Source organism: Perca fluviatilis, chromosome 6, assembly GCF_010015445.1.
Source record: "Perca fluviatilis chromosome 6, GENO_Pfluv_1.0, whole genome shotgun sequence".
Classification (NCBI taxonomy): domain Eukaryota; kingdom Metazoa; phylum Chordata; class Actinopteri; order Perciformes; family Percidae; genus Perca; species Perca fluviatilis.
The window spans coordinates 11,770,550-11,791,742 of record NC_053117.1 but is presented as its reverse complement, the minus strand read 5'-3'; the positions used below and the strand labels follow the sequence as shown (position 1 = coordinate 11,791,742).

General features: G+C 38.3%; 1 protein-coding gene across 2 annotated transcripts in view; it reads right to left on the bottom strand.

Annotated features, from left to right (window-relative positions):
- Window positions 1-1,113: 1,113 nt before the first annotated feature.
- Window positions 1,114-21,193, bottom strand: part of stxbp1b (syntaxin binding protein 1b) — a 62,168-nt gene continuing 42,088 nt past the window's right edge. The window contains exons 12-20 of one of the 2 annotated variants that reach the window (XM_039803776.1): window positions 16,031-16,096; window positions 15,452-15,532; window positions 12,090-12,228; window positions 11,705-11,814; window positions 10,143-10,244; window positions 6,820-6,905; window positions 3,691-3,845; window positions 2,984-3,102; window positions 1,114-2,006 (exon numbers count right to left, since the gene is read on the bottom strand). In XM_039803776.1, the coding sequence (XP_039659710.1) occupies window positions 2,993-3,102; window positions 3,691-3,845; window positions 6,820-6,905; window positions 10,143-10,244; window positions 11,705-11,814; window positions 12,090-12,228; window positions 15,452-15,532; window positions 16,031-16,096 (849 nt within the window). In that variant the 3' untranslated portion in view covers window positions 1,114-2,006; window positions 2,984-2,992. Of the gene's footprint in view, window positions 2,007-2,983; window positions 3,103-3,690; window positions 3,846-6,819; window positions 6,906-10,142; window positions 10,245-11,704; window positions 11,815-12,089; window positions 12,229-15,451; window positions 15,533-16,030; window positions 16,097-21,193 lie in introns of those variants that run through there. The other variant, XM_039803777.1, reaches the window with a different exon arrangement.

Below are 21,193 nucleotides of genomic sequence, written 5' to 3'. Positions count from 1 at the left end.
CGCTCCTCCACTGTCACTCAGCACAGGAGCTCTACAAGGCTGTGTGCTGAGCCCTTTTTTCTACTTTCTGTACACATATAAATGCACACTAGCTCACAATACCAATTCCATCATCTAATTTGCAGACAGGGGTTGGGCTGATCACTGACGGAGATGAGACTGCCTATAGGGAGGAAATACAGACACTGACAGACTAGTGCATAGAGAACAACTTGGCATCTGACACCAAAAACACAAAAGAACTGATTATGATTTCAGGAAGAAGCAGGTTGATCACCAGCCACTGTACATAAAAGCGGATAGAGTGGAGAGAGCCTCCAGTTTTAGGTTCAAAAGCACAACAGTGACTCTACTTCCTGAGAACACTAAACATGTCACAACAGCTTCTGGTATCTTCCTACCGTTGTTCCGTTCAGAGTGCCCTGCCCTAAGGGATACTCGTATGGTATGGCAACAGCTGACTAATTTCCCAGAATTCTTTTTCTGCAGAAATGTTTTTAAAAGAACTATACAAAGGAATGCATGACTTTTGATAAGGGCTATCTTTATGAGGGAGGTAGTAAGAAGGTGTGTTTTAATAATCTTCACAGTTTATAATGTTATGTATCTGCACATTTGGGGCATTGGTTATGCAGAACTAACTTGGGTCTTTGTCCTTAAATTGAAGACCATATATTGCACCATCTCAGCCTCGTGAGGATTTATTGATTCACATCCTCGGAATCTGAAAGTCTTCGACATTGTTCTTTCATGTAACTAAGAATATAGAAGTGTAAAAATTGGCTACGTCAAATTATTCCAAGTGACATAAATGAGGGACTTCCAGGTATATTCTCTATTTTGTAAGGGGTCCTTGGCTGAATTTTGTTTTAGATCTTCTACTATACAGATTATAAAATCATTTGAGGCATATTTGTGATTTGGGGCTATATCATAAACAATTATTTGACTTGACTTTTACTCAAGTAAAATATTTGAATATTTTTTTCTACTACTAAAAGTTACTACCTGCAGTATGCTGTACACTCAAACCTTGAACTTTAGAGAGCTCATGACTGTTTCCTACTATTTTTGACCTTACAGGGGAGAGAACAGATTTTCAAAACAACTAAATAAAGAGTTTAATGAAAGTCATTTTATTAGCTAACACAAATCCTGCAGCAAGTATTGTTCATGGAAATACAATCACATTCTTGTTGTAATACTGACATTTGTCTTCATACACAGTGGATTACTAGTTACAGAGAATCACTACACAACAATAACCAATGACAACATTAGGGTCAAACACATGGAACAGAAATAAAATACACTGCAAAAAACACTGCTGTGTACAGAGACAATCCAACTACTGTATAATTTATCTTTAAAATGCTTGATCTACAGCTGAATATAACATCAGAGTGGCTTTACGTAGGCATTTCCAAGGTCAGACACATCACTGAAAATCTAATGTTTAGATTTAGTGGCATGGTTTCTACTGTAAGGAAAGCACTACTTGAAATGAAACTGTCATGAGAAGGTTGTATATCTTCAATGTGTGTCTTCAATGCAAAATACAATTTTGTTCTAACTGTGAAGCAGAGAAATAATTGTCCCAGTATACTCTTTAACCAGTTTTCATTTATAGCACATACTGAAGCATTTTATCCAATCATCTAAACTAATTCACATCCATTACTTTTCCAAAGAAATAAAAGTCCCACAGTATACAGTAGACAACATTCAACACAAATCCAATCTCGTCCAATAAACTTTGATCAATATCAATTCACTCAAAAACGTTAAAAGAGTTTGGTTTATGAGTAAACAGCAACTGAATCATATACAACATCTAGCCTATATTTGATGTGTCATACCAGGGGATAAAGCAGAAGGAGAAGTCGTAGTTTGTTACTTCTGAGGGCTGAGGCAAAGCACTGGAACTTCTTAACTGGTCTGCTCTTCTTTCTACAAGTCTTTGAGGGCTTTTAGAAGGCGAGTAGGGGTGAAGATTTCAGTTGATTCTGAAAGACACAAGGCAATGTATGATCACTTTTCAGTGTAATTACCTAAAGGAAGTATTGTAAGTCCATGATAATAACCTATACATACTTTAAGGAATATCTCTTGTTTCATTGACCGTGTTTTGTTGGCCAATTTAGATCAACCTAATTTTTCCATTAAAATAAAATGGAATTACCTTTTAATTTCCAGAAGGAAATTAAAAGGTAATTCCATTTTATTTTAATATGGGTCTTAATTTCATGGGTTCGTCATTATTCCTGTCTGTAATTATACGATTAGTAACCAAGTTAATTGCTGAGAACAATTCTTGGAACTGACTGGGCAAGACAAATGAGCTGCACATGTGTTTTCAGAATGAAATGAAGACCCTCTGCTTTTGAAATGCTTCCATTGGACATGTGAACTGTGACAGAGCTGAGTTACCATGGAGCCGCAAATAGGAGTCCAATACGCTGTTTGGTTGCTCACGTACTTTTGGCCATATAGTATATGCTAAATAAAGCTCTATAGTATCCGGGCACCCAACCTTATTAGCTAAAAAATATTAGTGGTAGCCTAATTATATAGTTTATTTTATATATATTGTGTGTAACTTGTAAGAAACTCCAACATAAAACTATCATAGATACAGTATATAGCCATTTAAGATTATTTACCTTTATAGCTTTATGTGCTACAAGTTCCTATCTTCTCATTATGTATATGCAGTGTTAGCATGGAACAGTAAAGCCAGTGATCAACTAGGAATACATGGATGACTTCAGTGAATATATTTTTTTACAGGTAAGGTCACCATCAGGAGAGTCTACCAAAAAACACGTACACGTACAGGTATTAGAAATACAGATAAGAAACAAAAGGACCAGGATCAGCTATTGCAGAGATCAATTGATCAATGTAAGACACTCAGCAGGTGGACTGACATGGAGGAACACAGGGATTCACAAATCACATCATGACTTGTGTATTTACTTACAAATGTCTTTTATTCTGCAGGCGGCTCCTCTGGCCCCTCTGGAGGGGCGTTGGGGTCCAGGAAGTCTGGGTGCTGTAGTTCCTTTAAGTATTTAGGTGGGGTGAGAATGTGGGTGGAACCTACAGGAGAGAAAAGCCTGAAAGGTCAGCAAGGACTACAAATCAACAACAACAAACAATAAATTAACATTAAGCCTTAATTTGACAGGAGTATTTTGAAATAAATATTTTTTAAATATGGAAAGTGTCCCTTTGAGGCAATCAGAGGTCTAAGCTAAAGCCTATAGTTTGTAAAGGACATATAAAGAAAACCTGTGTAGCATTAGCTAGCATGTTAGCATTTTTGTCAAGCTAGTTTGACAAATTCAGTCTGTCTTCAATTTTATCTTTTCGTTAATGATTACCTGTCGGGATTGCTGAGAAACCTAAAAGCTAGCATGCTGCTTAATGGAAATAAAATACAATATAAATAGAATAAATAAAAACTAGACTAAAGACAATAATACTTAAGAGTTCATACTTATGATGCATTTGAACTATATTCCATCTAAGTATGTAAGATAATGTTTAAGCAGTTATGTTAAAATTTAGTTTTAGACTGTGTGTGATGTTTCACTGAAAATAATAAAATGGGCAATAAAGGGCAAATCCACTAATATTGTACTGCATTTCTGTAAAATTGGGGGACTTTCTGTCGAGTGAACTCACCAATCAGGGCCTCCCACTTGCCATTGGCCTGGGTGACCTCATACACACAGCGCATCTCGCTGTACGTCATCCCTCCAATAATAAAGACGATAATCCTTGGCCCCGTCTTCATCTCTGTGGGGCCCCTGTTCTTGTGCCAGTTACCATAGCGAGCACTGGAAGATGTGAAACAAGGACAAGGACATAGATAAGCACTTACTGCAAAACATTACATTGAAAGTTAATGGGTTTTTCCAGTGAATGTAGATTTTTATTCTTCCTTTGAGTCAATATTGTAAGACTCTTATTTACAATTCACCTTTCGCTCAAATGTATTTAAATTAACTTGTTTAGCGTTCTCAATGTACTGAACTGCCAAAAAGAAGAAAAAGACACAGCTCTTCTCTCGCTTGACGCAGAGAAGGCTTTCGATAGGGCTGAGTGGACTCGATATAATATTATTTATAGCTCGATTTGGTTTTGGAAATACTTTCCTTAACTGGATCAAAATATTACATCTCAATCCAATAGCTGAGGTACTACTGGTACTTCAATATTACAAGAGGTTTCCCCCAAGGTTCACCTCTATCACCACTTCTGTTCATACTAGCTATTGAACCATTAGCAATAGCAATTAGAGTAGGCAAATACAGGGGATTGCAGTTGGCAACAGAGATCATAGAATAGCTCCTTTTGCTGACGACGTAATTTTATTCTTAAAACAATTAAACACATCTGTACCAGCACTGTTAGATCTAATGGGCCTGTTTGGTAGTATCTTTGGATATAAAGTAAATGCTTCAAAAACTATCACTAATGCTGCTTAATGGAAATAAAATACAATATATAAACCAATACTTATTTAATTTCAAGCTCTTATCTAATTTTACATATTTAACAAACTATTAAGTAATAATGAAGTCAGTACATAAATATAGAGAAAGGTGGATGCCTTTACCTATATCCATGAAAGGGAGAAGAACTATAAAAAATTAACATATTGCTTGTAGTCATGTATTTATTTCAAACTATCCCTCTCACACCACCTGCAGGAATGTTTCAGAAACTCACACAGCACTCTTCAGGAAATCTATATGGAATAAGAAATCCGCGAATCCACTTATCTCTGCTGTATCTTCCATTTGATACTGGAGGGCTGAAATGTCCATATTGGTACTATTTAGCATCACAAATAAAGGAATAAGCTAAACTGATAGGTTGGATATTTCAGCATTCAGGTTTTCAAGTGTATTTCATATCTTGTATGTAAGGTACTACACAAGAAGGTTAGTCTGGGGACAAACTTCACCCACAGGAAGAGATTGGAATGTGTGAATCTATTAGGAGCATCTGCCATAAAAGGTGCAGTTTAAGAGTAAACTGGTGCGCTGACATAGATATCTTGGGCTGTGTGAGCACAAAAAGAGTTTAAAAGGGATCCATTTTTATGTACATTTTGGTCCATACCTGTCAAGTATCCCGTTTTGGCCGGGAAAGTCCCGTATTTTACCCTTCTTTCCCGTCGTCCTCCCGTATTAGTATTTTCTCGTAAATCTCCCGTATTTTAACCTGCATTATTAAAAAATAATAATACCCCGGGCCCGAGCGGAGTAAAAAAAAAAAAACATTCCCAATCTGAGCTCTGTCACTAGCCTCGCGATAACTGCCACCTGCAGTAGCCTACTACAGGTACTGTAGGTGTCAGTTGTCGCGAGTGTGTGTGAGGTCGGATGATGAGTGACAACGCGGGGAAAAAAAGAAGAAAAAAAACAGAGACGGATGATGGACCCGCACGACAGGGCGCGGCGCTGCCAAAACTTATGAAGGCTTAACTATGTATTCCCCATAGCAATGCACGTTGAGAAAGGGTGTTTAGCATGGTACGAAAGATTGTTACAGAGAATAGGATGACGTTAGACAACAGAACTGTTTGCGCTCTACTCTCATGTAAACCACTCTGTAAACCACTCTGGCCCAGCCCACAAATACACTCCTTCCAAAACGTCTTAAAGAATGCAAAGTCTGCAACAAATTTGTACAATAACTCACTAAAGAAAAGTTACGTGAAATTAAAAGAAAAACTGTAAAAGAAAAGCAATATGAAATGAAAAGAATGTGTGGAATGAAAATAAAATGTAGGCTAAATGTAAAGACAAGCAATGTTATAAATTGTAAATGTTTTCAGCATTCTGCATCAAGTGGTGATTTTAGCTTTCTTGTACACCTGTCTTAAAATGTAAGGGATACTGGAGCTTGGTTGGGGTGGTGGGACTGCTCGAGGTTGGCACCGGAAAATTTCCCTTATTTTCAAATCCAAAACTTGACAGGTATGTTTTGGTCACCCTTTGGCAGACACATCTGTATGCTCATGGTTGTCTCATTGTCATGAAAGTTTGTTCACTGTTTGAATAAAGCTGCATTTGATTTGAATTCATCGGACTGGTCGTCTCCCAACATCATTTCTGAGTCATCACCCGATAACAGGTGACCTATTTAAAACAGGGATTCTAATGACCATTGAAGAAATCTCTCTAATGTATGACTTGCCAAGGAAACTTTTTTTTATATATATATATATATATATATATATATATATATATATATATATATATATATATCTCCAAGTGAGGAAATTCTATGCAAAACCAATCAGTCGGGATTCCTGAACTCTCATCCTTAGAAGAAATTATAACTAACAATTGCAATGAGAGGGGTTTGATTTCATCAATATATAACTGGCTTGCATCTGGCTCTAAAGAAACATCGACAGTTAGACTTGAAACATGGAGGGTGGACCTAAAAGAGGACATTTCAAAAAACAATTGTAAAAAAAAAGGAAAATCTTAAATAAATAAGATAATAATCATAAATCTTAATTTAAAGCTACTCCAATATATTTGGCTGATGCAGACATACAGAACTCCTGTTAAATTATATAAATACAACAATAATATATCTGACCTATGTTTGAAATGCTAATGCAAAAGGAACATGTATGCACTGTGTCTGGGAGTGTGACAAAATTGGGTTGTTGAAAATTGTAATTGCAATGAAAAATTAATTTAAAAACATAGTTTTAGTTATTGAAGTTATTTATTAAAGTAATGTGTTACCTAAAGTGTAGGCACCATGCATTAAAAGACTACACACCTTGAGGGAGCGCTGGCTTTGGCAGATGCTTGTCGCTGGGAAATGTACGGGTACTGCTTGGGGTCAAGTTTGTCCTCGATGGCGTCCTGGGGAATACATTTAAGTTACTACAGTTTGTACCGAAAACAGACTCACCCACGTTGGAGTTCTCCCCCCAAATACTATCTAATTAACTGCTGATTAACATTACTGGGAGAGGTGGGGAATGAAACATTCACTATGCGTGATTTAACTCATTGTTCTGGGCTTGTTTTATACATCACAAAATTACAAGATGTGGAATGTAATCAACATGGCCATTCCACATGACCAATCCAAAAGAGAATACCATTATCTGTAACTGACATTGCAACAACCCATGAGCATTTGCTCTCCTGATGGCTTTAATCTTTTTCCGCCATTGTTTTTCTCAGCGATCTACTATTAAATACACACGGACGACACAGATTTAAAAAACAAGAATGGTAATTTAGTTTTTTTTTTCAACCTGGACCCAATTTTCCATGCATTAATGTCTAAGTGACTAATGTGAACTAAATATTTTGAAACTGGTCCAGTATTGAGCAAGAAAGCTGTAACCGTCAGCCGCAAACCGGGCTACAATGTAATCCAATAGGGCAAATGTGCATCGTCAATTTCGTCCACTTAAAGTGCTGTTTTTGCCACTGACAGGCTCATATTATTATTCTAAGTGTCTGGCAACATTAAGGACAGGATCCCTACAGAGATAGACCTTTTTGTTAAAGAATAATCAGTCCTTCCAGAAAAACGCGATTATGCGATTGCATAATTCAATGCATAATCAATTTTAGTAGTCAAAGTCCGCATATTCATGCGGGGGCTGCATTTTTTTCAAATATGCCGCACTTTCGCCGCATAAATTGCCGATTTCCGCGCAAAATATGCGGTGCTTGCATGATTTCATAATCCCCGCATTTTCGTTGCAAAAAAGTCACATATATCTTAGCAGAAAGTTGTAAAAATGTTGCGTTTACTCAAAGAACTTCTTCTATCAAGAAGTTCCACTCCCTCGTTACTTCCGGCTTCTGAACTGGTTGCAGTTCCACCAGAGTTCCATATAGGGGGCGCTCACAGGCCAGTGCAGAATGAATGGGGTTCTATGGAGCTATACCCCTCAAAATCCTCTTTTCTCAGGATATAATTTTTTGTCTAGTAATTTGAATGTTGCATTCGAAAGGGGAGGCTAAGAAAATACACACTGCTGTTTTTTTTTAAAGTCGCTTTTTTGTTCTAAAAAGCCTTTTAAAATGTCAATGACGTCATACACATATACGGCCGGAGATACTGCTTTACGGCAAGCTCTGAGTCGCTTCCTTTTTTCTCTCGAGGCATCGACAACACAGCTAACAGGTTCGGCTCTCCCTGTTAATACACATGCTAGAAAGAGGTTTGCTGATGTTTTAAAGACTATGCCGAAATATTTACTCTGACATTCAGGCTCTGCTTCGGATGCCGTCAAGCGGGCTCTCCGATCGTAATCAGACCTTCACTGACCAATCAGCATTCATTAGCAGAATGCTAGCGTGTTATGGGCAACAACGACTCCCCCTGTAAGAAATCAAAAGGACATAAGTACTCGTTCATTCAACTTTCGACCTATAACCCATGTTGAACTTGCAAAAACTACAATCAAATCTGAGGTTTCTCAACCAAAATCGGGTGAAAGAGACACATTTAGCCGTCTAGCTCCATAGAGTCCCATTCATTTTGCACTGGACCGCGATCACCCCCAGTGGAACTCTGGTGGAACTGCAACCAAATTCGGTACAATGGGGTTGAATAGGGAGTGGAACGGCTTTCCGTAGACCGGCTTTGGTTTACTTCACACAAAAGCAGCCATTTTCCCCTGTTGCCATGGGAACGTTATGAAGTGACGTAATTACGCGACGTGAACATCATCGAAAAGCAGATGTTGAAGGTTGAATTTGACATGTACTTTGAATCCCTTAAGTTGGTATCCAATAAGAAAGCTATCTTAATATCTGATGTCTACTCAAATTTCTTTGTTTAAGTGCTCCTGCGGTCTATATTATTAACGATTTTTGAAAGTCTGTCTCTTTTGTATCTTTATTTCCCTCTGTTTAGACTATTACTTTTATTTTTACTTTAATATTATATTATTTGTATATATTTTCGTATCTTATTTGTTTACTTATTGCAATGACTTAATTTGTACTCTGTAAACTATTTTTGGAAATTAAGTTTAAAAAAAGCAGGGTGTTGGGGGAATCACTTTTTCTTCTCTTTTTCATCAAACCGCAGTTTTTGCAAGTTCCTGCAATTTTTGCATATTCCATCGTATTTTTTAAGAAAACGTGCCGCATAATCAAGTATTTTTGCCCGCAACAATCACAAAAAAACTCTTCTTTTCAGGAAGGACTGTATAATAATATCCTTTCTGTTTAACCAGAAACAGCTCTGAAACCCACCAGACTCTATTCAAACAAACCAGGTGTGTATAGATGCAGCATATTTTCCTAAATGGGTGAATTAAGGGTTTATTTCAACCAAATCAGAGTGGTGATTGTTGGAACACTGGAAAGATGAAAAAAGACTGCTTTTAATTGTTTTATTTTGCTTCTGTCGACCTTTAATTAAGTGTGGTTTACGATGATAAAATTACTGTTTATTTAATTGGAGTCTGATAGCGATTCCAGGGCTGTTTCATGTTAAACAAAAAGATCTTACTCTTTCACAAAAAGGTCGGCCACTCTAGGGATCCTTTCCATAATGTTGCCAGACAACCATTCATGCTCCCATTTACACCTACGGGCAATTTTAGAGTTGATAATTAATGTAACGTAATCCCACACTGACACGGTGAGAACATGCAATTTCCACACAGAGAGGACCAAGTCGATCAACGTGTTTAAACAAAAAACCTTCTTGCTGTGAGGCAACAATGCTAACCACTGTATCACCGTGCTGCTCCACAAACATCCAATTTACCAAAGGTTTTATGATTTTAATTTGTTCTCTTTAAATATAGAAAGCAAAGCATACTACGGTATATCACAAATTTCACGAAGATTATGCTTTCTTCATAAAAACAGTTTGTCTTAATTGACACATTATCCAATGGAATTGTATTACTTGGTTTAAGAAACCAAGAATCACTTGATTTAACCTTATTCAAATGTTGAGATCTCTAGTAGTTAGTAGTTAAATGTGTCAATTACCACTTATCCCCAATAGTAGTGTGTAGTCATACTGCATTTCCCCACAGGGACAATAAACAAACTGCTTATACCTTATACTTAATACTTGCATAATGTAGGCTACTGCAATAACACGAGAAGTACCTCAATAAGATCCTTCACAAGAGGAGTCCACCTAGAGAGCTGGTAGGTCTGCTCACTGATTCGCTCTTTACGATCAGGCTTCTTGGCTTTCTTGGCGGTGCCCTGTGAAGAAACAAAGCTCATCACTCATGGCTTTCACAATTCAAACACCAGCAGATCAACTTACTGAGACAGTTAAAGAGTAAGTGCCAAATGTTAGTATTGAGTTATTTAGGCTCACATTCCATGTATGGCATGTGATGAAAGGTTTTTCCTACAACAAGTGGATACTGTGCTACTGGGTTTAGGTAATAACTCTTTTTTTCCAGCAAAATTGCACTTGTTTTAGTTATTTAAAAAAAGAAATAGGTGTAATAGGCATCCACTTAAGTTAAAATGGACAGTACTTTGAAAAAAACATGCTTTTACAGTCACAAGTTTCCAGTTCAGGTTGGTGAGACCTTAGTCTCCACAAATTTGTCCCATCTCAACAAACATAATCACAGGGGTCTACTGAGGGTTTACTGTGCCAATCACAAAATACATATTTGTTTGCTCTAGGCAGCCTACATTCAGGCTTGCCCACAAAAAACCCATTTGAGTCTAAGTTATTGGTGGACCCACAGCAGCCCAAACTGTGAACAGCTCATAGTTGAATATGGACACATACAAGAACAGCTTAGGCCCTAATAAAATCATTGTTTCCTGTGCAACAGATAATGTTATACCTATGAAATGTACATGTACCAACATTGATACATACAACCAAATTTGGGGAGCAGTTCTGTTCAGAAAAGACAGTTTTAACAATAAAAACAAAACAAGACATCACATACATTCAGGACATAAGATTTAAATAAATAGATAAAATAAGAATTGCACATGAGAGGGGGGCAATGATGGGATAACTAGATAGCAAATAATGATAGAAACTGCAAGTTTTTATTACATAATAAACAGTACTGTGTTTGTATCCAAAGCCTAATATCTTATTCCTCTGTGCCACAGAGCTTCATTGTTGTCCAAAATCTATTATAAACACATCAATCAGTGACCCTGTCGCACTGGATGATATGTTCCTTCATTACCTATTACACATTACATACACACTGTAGATTATTTTTGACTCAATTCTACAAACACCCTGCTGGCCCAAATACTCACTAGAGCATTACATTTGGAAAGTTTGGAGAGACGGACTAACATGCGATTTGTTGAAAATAAGAAAAATACAGTATAACACCAGTGTTATCCTTTAGGGACGAGTTATTCTGAAAAACTACGTGCATAATCTAGGGATAATGAACAAATTAACAGTAATTATTGTGCTTGTATGTAGGGTCTCATGATGGTATTACACATTACTACATCTAAATCTTTGAGATTTAAGAATCTTGAACAAGTATTCCATTTGGAATAGCAACTTCAATAACCATACTGCTATATTATGCATAGTAGGAAGTAGGAGGGAAAATGTTTCATGACATATTCAGAAGTGGTAAGAGCCTGGGAACAACTTGCTTAAGATTGAGCTTAATATGGTTCATGATGAGACATTGAGGTCCTAGGGCAGGACAGCTCACCTCAGAGACAATGGGAATGCCCATGTGGGCCATGTTGGAAATTATGTCACTGTCCTCTGGTGGGATGCTGGCATGCTGAAGAAGCTTACACAGGTTCTCCTCAGTTACACCTGACACACATACAGACACACAAATAAATGCAGCATAGTCCACACACACATGCATGAGAGCATGCACATTCACAAATATGGTATACTGCATGCAAACACGAGAAAAACTGAAAAGGATTAGAACTAAAGAACACAATATGAATGCAAACATATTTACGATTCCATCAAAAAATTCTGAGTGTGCGTTTCTGCTTTTGTCATCATAATGCAGTTATACCCTCCTTCCAAGTGAGTTGATATGATAAACAACAGGAACAGGACAGTGCATATCTTACCGTTCTTAAGGAAGATGTAGAGCAGGATAATGCGGATCTTGTCAGTCACACTGACAGTGGCATCTAGTAGAACGGGTACAATGAGCCTCATGGGATCCTTAATCTTCTCTCCCTCTGCATCTATGCCCATCGCCAGATCCTTAAAAACAACACAGAAGAGGACAAAAGTCATTGCACATCATTCCCCCCTCTCTCTCTCCTTTAATGTCTTCTGCTGTCCTATTGAAATAAAGGCTGAAAAAAATCTCTAAGAAGTTAGAGAAGGGCCTGTATGGGGCTGTGGCAAATTTGGTTTGTTTAAAATAAGAAGATACAGTGTGTTCATTAGTGAGCTTAAAGGTGCCCTGCCATACAAAACCGTTTTTACTTGCATTTTTTGAAATATGTTAGGTCCATATGTGTTTGTGTTATGTTGTGAATGTGAAAATGAACTGCTACCTCCTTTGTCAGCTCTAGCTACTGAAAAGAAATAAGCTGAGAAATCAGGCCAATTACAAAAGCTGGTCAGTCTGACATCATGTTGCCTGAGCTCATTACTATTTATTAGCTCGCCCAGTTGGGTTGGGTAAAGGATTCTGACAGCCAGGCTCTCATTGGCTAGGTTAGCCAATCAGATTCAAACAGCTTAGCTTGTTGAATATTAATGAGTACTGGCAGAAATCGAGCTGAGTCTTCCTGTAGTCTTTCTATACCACGCTAGAATGGCTTGAAACAAGGTAACAAAGGCATTTTTTCCACAAAAAAATGTTTCAGAGTCCATAGTAGAACTTCAGACATTACCACAAAGTAATGAAATACCTGTGGCAGGGCACCTTTAAGATTTAGTATGTGTATTTTTTTAATTTGGACTGAGTAAGGCTAGCTGTTTGCAGTCTTTATATTAGACCTGTAACAATGCATTAAAAACAACACATTATGTAATAAAACATCAAAATGTAATACATTTTCACTTCATTATGTAATCAAACCATGTGCTCATCAATTTCAACACAAGCTAAATTTCTGACGGAAACATGTTTTCCTTTACTCGGTTTATAACCATATCAATGTATTTATCTCAATAGTTCAGAGCAAATTTCCAATTTCATAGACTGACTTATTTTTGTGAGGTTTAAAGAAAATTAGCAATACTTAAATGTACTACTTTTTTCTACAGGTCTGGAAGTAACCATTATTGTGACCTGTACACTTTGTAAAAAAGTATAAAAAATATATAAAAAAAATAATTTCCCCCTGGGATTATTGTATTTAAGTATAAGTATTTCTGATTCTGATTCTGATTCTGATTGGGTCTTGTGTATGGGGGTTGGACAAGCAATTAATGTTAGAGGATGTCTACAATGTCATAGTTAAGAAACGTACAATAATACAACAAAATGCTCTAGTGAGACTGTTAGCGGAATAGAGATCTGTATTATCTAAGTCTGGATGGACAGACTTTATTATATGCCGGGAGACCAGTCGCTAGTCTAGAATTATTGGCATATAAATGCAGATAAATGTCTACCATGCCAACAATATCAGATACATCATACAACATGCCATTGACTAAAGAATTATTTTTGAGTCACCATGATTCATGCTAGAATTCATAAAATAAACACGACAATGTTAAAAAATGAATGAAGACATCAATTTTGGTTGGTTATTACATATAGAACCATATTACATTTTCATGAAAAAAAGTGTAACCCTTGCATATTGTAAGAACCACCGCATTGTAATAATTTATAAAAAAATGCGGAGAAATGTATTATATATTGTGTTCAGGGTTTTTATTACAAAATGCTGCAGATTATTACATAATGCGGGTGTTGTTACATAATGAAGTGAAAATGTATTAAATGTTGACAATTTATTACATAATGTATTGTTACAAGGCCTCAGACAGAAAATGGAGACCACTGTGCTGTAGGCTACAACTTGAGCCCCGTTTTTTCAGACTGTATTTCTTTACATTTTGGCAAGTTAGTGCCATTAAAAATATGCATAATTAGCTATTAGTTTCTGTTTGCAACATGCAGACAGAGTTATGATCATTGATGTATTATATTAACTGGATACCCGATCACAAAATGGCAGATCAATGGAGTTGCCTGGTGCATATTAGAGATGGCCCGATACCATTTTTTGCTTCCCGATACCGATTCCGATACCTGAACTTGCGTATCGGCCGATACCGAGTACTGATCCAATACCAGTGCGTCCTATATTTTATTATGTTTTAACAACTGTATACTACTATCCCTGTATGGATGTGATATTATTTCTATCTTTGTTGTCGGTCTGGCTTAGGTTAAACTCTTTGTGAAACATGAACAAACACAAACAATGAATGCCGTAGAACTTTCTCATATTATCCAGTCTGTCAAGTCAGTTATAACGGAAAAAGAACATAAATAAACTACTTTAACGGAGATTTTCTTTAGGGCTTTATTACATGGTATTGGATCCGTGCATAATCTCCAGTACTTCCCGATACCGATACCAGCGTTTTAGGCAGTATCGGTATCGGACCATCTCTAGTGCATATGCCAAAAAAGTTTCTAAGCTTCCGGTTTTACTTCCGTGATATGCAGCCAACTGAATATACCTATAAAATACACGCAGTGGTGTTTCTCTTGCTGGTGTTTCTCCATAACTTTACATTGTGGTGGCATCATAGGTTTTTAAATCACAGCTAGAAGGGAGTTTTTCCAAATATAAAATGTTCATAGATTAAAAATTCGGGATAGAGAGTCATAATCAACCTTGTTTGCAGTTGGAGATGTCCTGGCAGCAGCTTTACAGGCGTCTCTTTTACAATGGTGACCTATGGGGAAAATCCTTTTTGGGCAGCAAGGTGATTTTTCATTGCAATACCGCGAGTGGCTACTGGACAAAACTGGCTGCAAGGCTGAGCGCTGTTACTGGGGCCCTGGTAATTATTGGTTAAAGTACCTTAACATCCTCCATGAGCTGTGTGTCACAGCAATTACTGCAGCACAAACTGTTGAATGTGTTGGTGGGTGGGCCAAACTACAATAACTAACTTCCTGTTGTTTTTAGTACACCAGCACGCACCTGTCCCCTTCACCTCACGCAGTGTCTTTACATCATGTCTCTCTCTCCACTCTTTTGAGTTTAAAAACATCCGAACGCTAACCATGTCCTAACTCCAGCTATGTACTTAATGCACAGACATGAGATTGACACAGCCTTGTGGAAAGAAAGCAAGTAAGCACATTTCCCACATCCGTCATACATACAGTAATAGTTGCCCTTAGTTGCTTATGTTTGGAATGCCACATTGAGGTGAGTTCCTTTACTTTTAATGTTATTACTCAGTCTAGAGACAAATATAACAGAGGCGTGTGATTTACCTGCTCTACACGACAGAGTTTGTCCACAGTCCCCTGGTAGCGGTTCATGCAGTCTTCTGCCAAGTGGAGATGGGTTGAATACTGAATAGGCCAGAAAGGAGAGATGCTGTTAGTGAGTGTGACACAGAGAACACAATCTGCTGCAAACAATACTAAACAAAATCACTTTTTGCCTTGGGAAATCTGCCAAATAAAGTTGACAGCTTCCAGGTCCTGCATATTAATTGTTTTGTTTTTTTAAACCTCTGTGCTCAAATTATTATCGGCTGTTTACTATCACGTCTTAGACAGTGTAATTTTCTTTTCTTGCTGAAATACAGTGTTAAAATTATATTATACAGGTGTCTGTATATCCATGTACAACTGCACAGTGTCACAGTATTATATGTGTCCAAAATATAAATCTGGGACCTCTACCTTTAACTTGGCCTTTCTAACTCTGAGTGATACACTAACTCTACACTGGCTGGCCACTTGAAATGCTCATGGTGCTTTGGATGAAAACACTTAAACTCTACTAAATACAGTAAGATCACATGCTGTAACTGTATAGATGTACAGTAACACTTCAGCTCCTACCTTGCTGAGCTCTTTCTGATACTGAGGCATCTTCTTCAGCATCTGAGACAGTTCCTTCATGGTGGTCTGTAAGACGCAGATGAGTGATATACTTTAGTGATGGTGGGAGTGATGAATTACACTTCATGTAGCTGACAGCTGCAGTTACTACTTACATTACAGATGAATATTTTACATTCAAAACATTTGATCTGTTAAAGCTAAGTAAAGCTAAGCTAGTGCGTAGTTTCTGTTGCCCCCCAAGTAATGACAACAAAACTGTCTGCACATCCACATGATACAAGCCTTCCATGATCGCGGTAATTCGATCAAGCTAATTATCTTCACTCGATTTTCTGCCGGCGAAAGTCGCCGGATGACACAATTTTCTGAACATAGCCATACTGAGAAATACAGCAAGAGTTTTGTGGAGCCGATAGTCTTAATTAGCTTTGTATCAACTTATTTGGCAATGGCTTGATTGAAAAGGGCGTTCATTAATATAAAAAAGTTACGCACTAAAGCTTTAATAAGATGAGATACATTGTTTTGGATTGGAGTACCCAACAGTATCTAAAATGGTTTTACCTCAAGCAGCTACAAAAGTTGCTTACATGATAACTAATAATAAGAATACTATATATCCATTAATCATTTTATAATTATATACTACAATGATGGGGACCATTCTGCCTGCACAATGAGTATTTTTTACTTTGATACTTTAAGTACATTTTGCTGTAAGAGGTCAGATTTTGAATGCAGGACTTTTACTTGTAACAAAGTATTTTTACATTGTGGTATTGATACTGAAGGCTCTGAACACTTCTCCCTAACTGTACTTGTTTGCTTTTTTTTGTGTTCAACTTTTTATTAGCACCTTCAGACATACAAAATAAATTCCACAATGTGTGACAGGTAATATCAGATGGTGCACAGATTGTTTGCTTTTTTAAAGTCATATATTTTACATGTGATATGACTGAGGAATTGCACTTTATCTACATTTGAATTACATCCTCTATAACACGTTTTTCATGTGATTATGACACAGTAAATGCATGTAATAAAAGGAAATAAATGTTTCATCTTATCACCTTTTAAGTTATTATGATGAACTTGTTAGCAACAGTTTATTTACACATCCAGCAGTTATGGAGCAACATGATCATTCATTTAGAGTCATGCTTGTTTCTAACTGATGAACGTAAGTCCAATATTCACACTTTTTTGGCTCTGTTTTTGGTCTCTTCTAGTCTATATCCACGACGTTCCAGTTCCGGGATTGCTCTCATTCTGCCGGAAATTACGCCAGATGCCACTCTTTTCGGATGTCCGTTTTCAGCTGCGCTGTTACCTTTCGCTTTCATTGTGTTGTAATTTTAAACTCCGGTGGATTTATGAGGATTATAGTTAACTGCTCCTAAGATCTTGGGGGGAGAGCTGCAGTGGGGAAGCGTCGTCACCCGTCTCAAGCTCAAGTCCTCCCAGTGGGGAGGGGGGAGAGCCAGCGAGAGAACCATCTTCGGCGGGAATTGAGTCAGCGGACTCATGCTCGCCGAAGAGATCCACCTCCGGGAGTTCCAGGATGTTGCTAAGGTCCTGTCGATCTGCCCAGCTGCCATCACCTTCACCGTCGACCCGGAGCACCAGAAATGCATCTGCCCGCCATTTAAGCTCTTTACTCGGCAGGGGAGCGCAGAACTGGCAGGAGGCCTGTGGGGTGAGCGCCAGTCCGGCGTGGACAGGTGGACATCCGTGGACAGGATGTAGCTGGTCCGGCAACCGGTACACAGGCGAACACCGCTGGAAGTGGAAGTCTTCATACTGCTTGACGCTGAAGAAAAACTGGGAGCAGTTCTATGGTCTCGCACCTGTAATATACAGTAACTGCGGACGTAATAGAGGCCCTTGCAGAGCACAAGGGCGGGAAAGAAATCTTCACGACTGCGCATGCGCGAAGGGATAAACCCAATAGCAACAGCTCTTAGAGGGCGTAGCCTATACGAAATAGAACAACACTATAATAGTGGTGAGAGTGAACCAAAACAGTGCGGGCCTAACAGCTAAACAATGAGCTAAAACACATTATAAAGATCTATAAAGCCAAGGCAAGCTGCAGATTCAGTTAGGGTGACCAGATGAGAATGGGTCAAATTCGGGACGAGACCGTGGGGGATTGATTGGAATTATTAATTATTTTTATTCAGGAATTTAACTGACTGTCATGTCTGCTCTTTAACAACAGCAACATCCAATCCAATCACTCCTTCTCGTGACTGCTTGCACTTAACATGAATTTCAAAACGCTGCACCAAAATTATTTATTATTTTTATTCAGAAACTCAACTGTCTTGTCTTGTAAACCCGAAAATAAAAATAAAAAATCATTAAAATCATGAACTCAAGTGGTGACGGGAGCTGCAGCTGCAGGACGACTCAATTAAAAACCACTATGGACAGTTTTTAATGTTCAATTGGACTATAACTATACTCGAGAGTCTGCTCTTGAGACTTTGCTCTAATTTTCGGGACAATTAGGCCAGGATTCGGGATTCGGGACAACTGCTTGGATTTCGGGACTGTCCCGAATTTTTCGGGACGTCTGGTCACCCTAGATTCAGTTGATAATTCTCTGTAGGTTCATCACTATAAGCAACCCATTTCAAATAGTAACATTGTTTTCACATTGTCATTTGATACATTGTTAAAATAAAAAAAACAATTATAGCCGCTTTAGGTAAAAAAAACTGTATTTATATAGCGCTTTTCTAGTCTTAACTCAACGTGCTTTTACATAGTACAGGAACCATTCACCATTTACACACATTCATACACTGTGGCCAAGGCTGCTGTACAAGGTGCCACCTGCTAATCAGATAAACATTCACACAACTGGGGGTTCAGTGTCTTTCCCAAGGACACTTTGACATGGAACTGCAGGAACAGGGATTGAACCACCAACCTTCTGATTGGCAGGCGACCACTCTACCACTGAGGTACAGCCGTCCCCCAGCCGGTACAATAGATGTTACATAGCAATATCAATATTGATCCAGCTTAACGTTACTACTATGTGCTGGTTGACAAGTAGCTAACGTTAATGCTAAAGCTTGGTGGATAACATTAAAGGATTACAACATCGTTCAACAAGCTCATAAAGTTATTTTTAGTATGATTGTTTTGACCATGGTTAACAGCACTGGTCTAACCCTCGAATGAGTTCACCAGTAACGTTGCACGTTAGCTGTATAGATAGACGATTAATCTAATGCTAATTTAGCCACCTAGCTAGCACACCACCACTCCCCCAGCGCAGAGAGACTCAGTCGGGATGAAAGCTGACAACAAGCTAGAAGCCAGCCACTTTCATTACAGCAATCCCCCCAGCCAGCACTTAACTGCAGTGACTGGTGCTTACGACACTAACGGCAGTTTAATGAAGCGTCTGGAAACAGACCATATCAGACCCAGCACCCGAGTCACAACAGCTGCCATCCAAATGTTAGCTACCTACGTTAGCGCTACCGGTGTCCGTGCCGAAAATCTCCTCCCTGCCGATTTTCTCCCCCCTTCGCGTTTAGCTGTCTTTACGGTTAGCTAAATTAACCCGACAAAAGGTCAGTCCTTCCAGAAAAACGCAGAGTTTTTTTGTTATTGATGCGGGCAAAAATCCTTGATTATGCGGCACGTTTTCTTAAAAAATGCGATGGAATATGCGGGATATTTAAGCAATTTTATGCGATGAAATTGCGGGAACTTGCAAAAAATGCGGGAACTTGCAAAAATTGCGGGAACTTGCAAAAAATGCAGTTTGATGAAAAAGAGAAGAAAAAGTGATTCCCCCAACACCCTGCTTTTTTTAAACTTAATTTCCAAAAATAGTTTACAGATATTCAGTCATTGCAATAAGTAAACAAATAAGATACAAAAATATATACAAATAATATAATATTAAAGTAAAAATAAAAGTAATAGTCTAAACAGAGGGAAATAAAAGATACAAAAGAGACAGACTTTCAAAAATCGTTAATAATATAGACAGCAGGAGCACTTAAACAAAGAAATTTGAGTAGACATCAGATAGAGACTCAAATGCTGCGTTCATGCCCCCTCGGAATAACAGGCACCGCCCCCAGGTTAAATTTTTTTTCCGACTGGAAGCGTTCACATGGTCGGGATGCGTGTTCTTCTTCTTCTGTTATATTGGCGATTGGCATAACAACTTTTTGCATGACTGCCACCAACTGTTGGCCGTAACCTAGAGCATCAGGTGTGTGAAAACATGGAGGCCACAATAACAAAAGATTCTCTGCTGTTTTCTTATGCGAGCATCCAAACAGCACATCGCCAGGTGTTTGTTTGGGTTATCTGCAGGACAACGAACGGGAAAAGACAAGGATAATGTGTTGTTTTTTTATACATAGCCCTATTTATGAATAATTTTAAACATATTATGTCTGTGTATGTTTCTTGGCAGAGACATTTGTCCACAATAAACAGTTTATTATCATTGAAATATGTTCAGTGAACCAAAGTCGCCTCCATCAAACGTCAGTTGTCAACAACGCGTCACCAACTGGGAAACCATAGATAGCAAAATCCATACTGTCTATGGCAAAATCCAGCCCGAGTTTCCCACCTCTGATTCCCACAGGATGTTACGTGAATGGTGACGTTTTCACTCGGAAAAACGTTTTTCCGATGTCCATGAACGCATGTCCTCCAACCAACACCCTACTTTTCGATGATGTTCACGTCGCGTAATTACGTCACTTCATAACGTTCCCATGGCAACAGGGGAAAATGGCTGCACTTGTGTGAAGTAAACGCAACATTTTTTCAACTTTCTGCTAAGATATATGTGACTTTTTTGCAACGAAAATGCGGAGATTATGAAATCATGCAAGCACCGCATATTTTGCGTGGAAATCGGCAATTTATGCGGCGAAAGTGCGGCATATTTGAAAAAATGCGGCCCCCGCATGAATATGCGGACTTTGGCTGATATGCATTGAATTATGCGATCGCATAATCGCATTTTTCTGGAGGGACTGAAAGGTGGGTTAATGACCAAAACGAAAAGTTAAGATTACAGGAAAGTGAAGGGGAGATCATTTCGGGCAGCTTGGAGATTCCCTGCTGCTGCACAACGGCCATCGATCGTCCTCGCTGTCCTGGCTG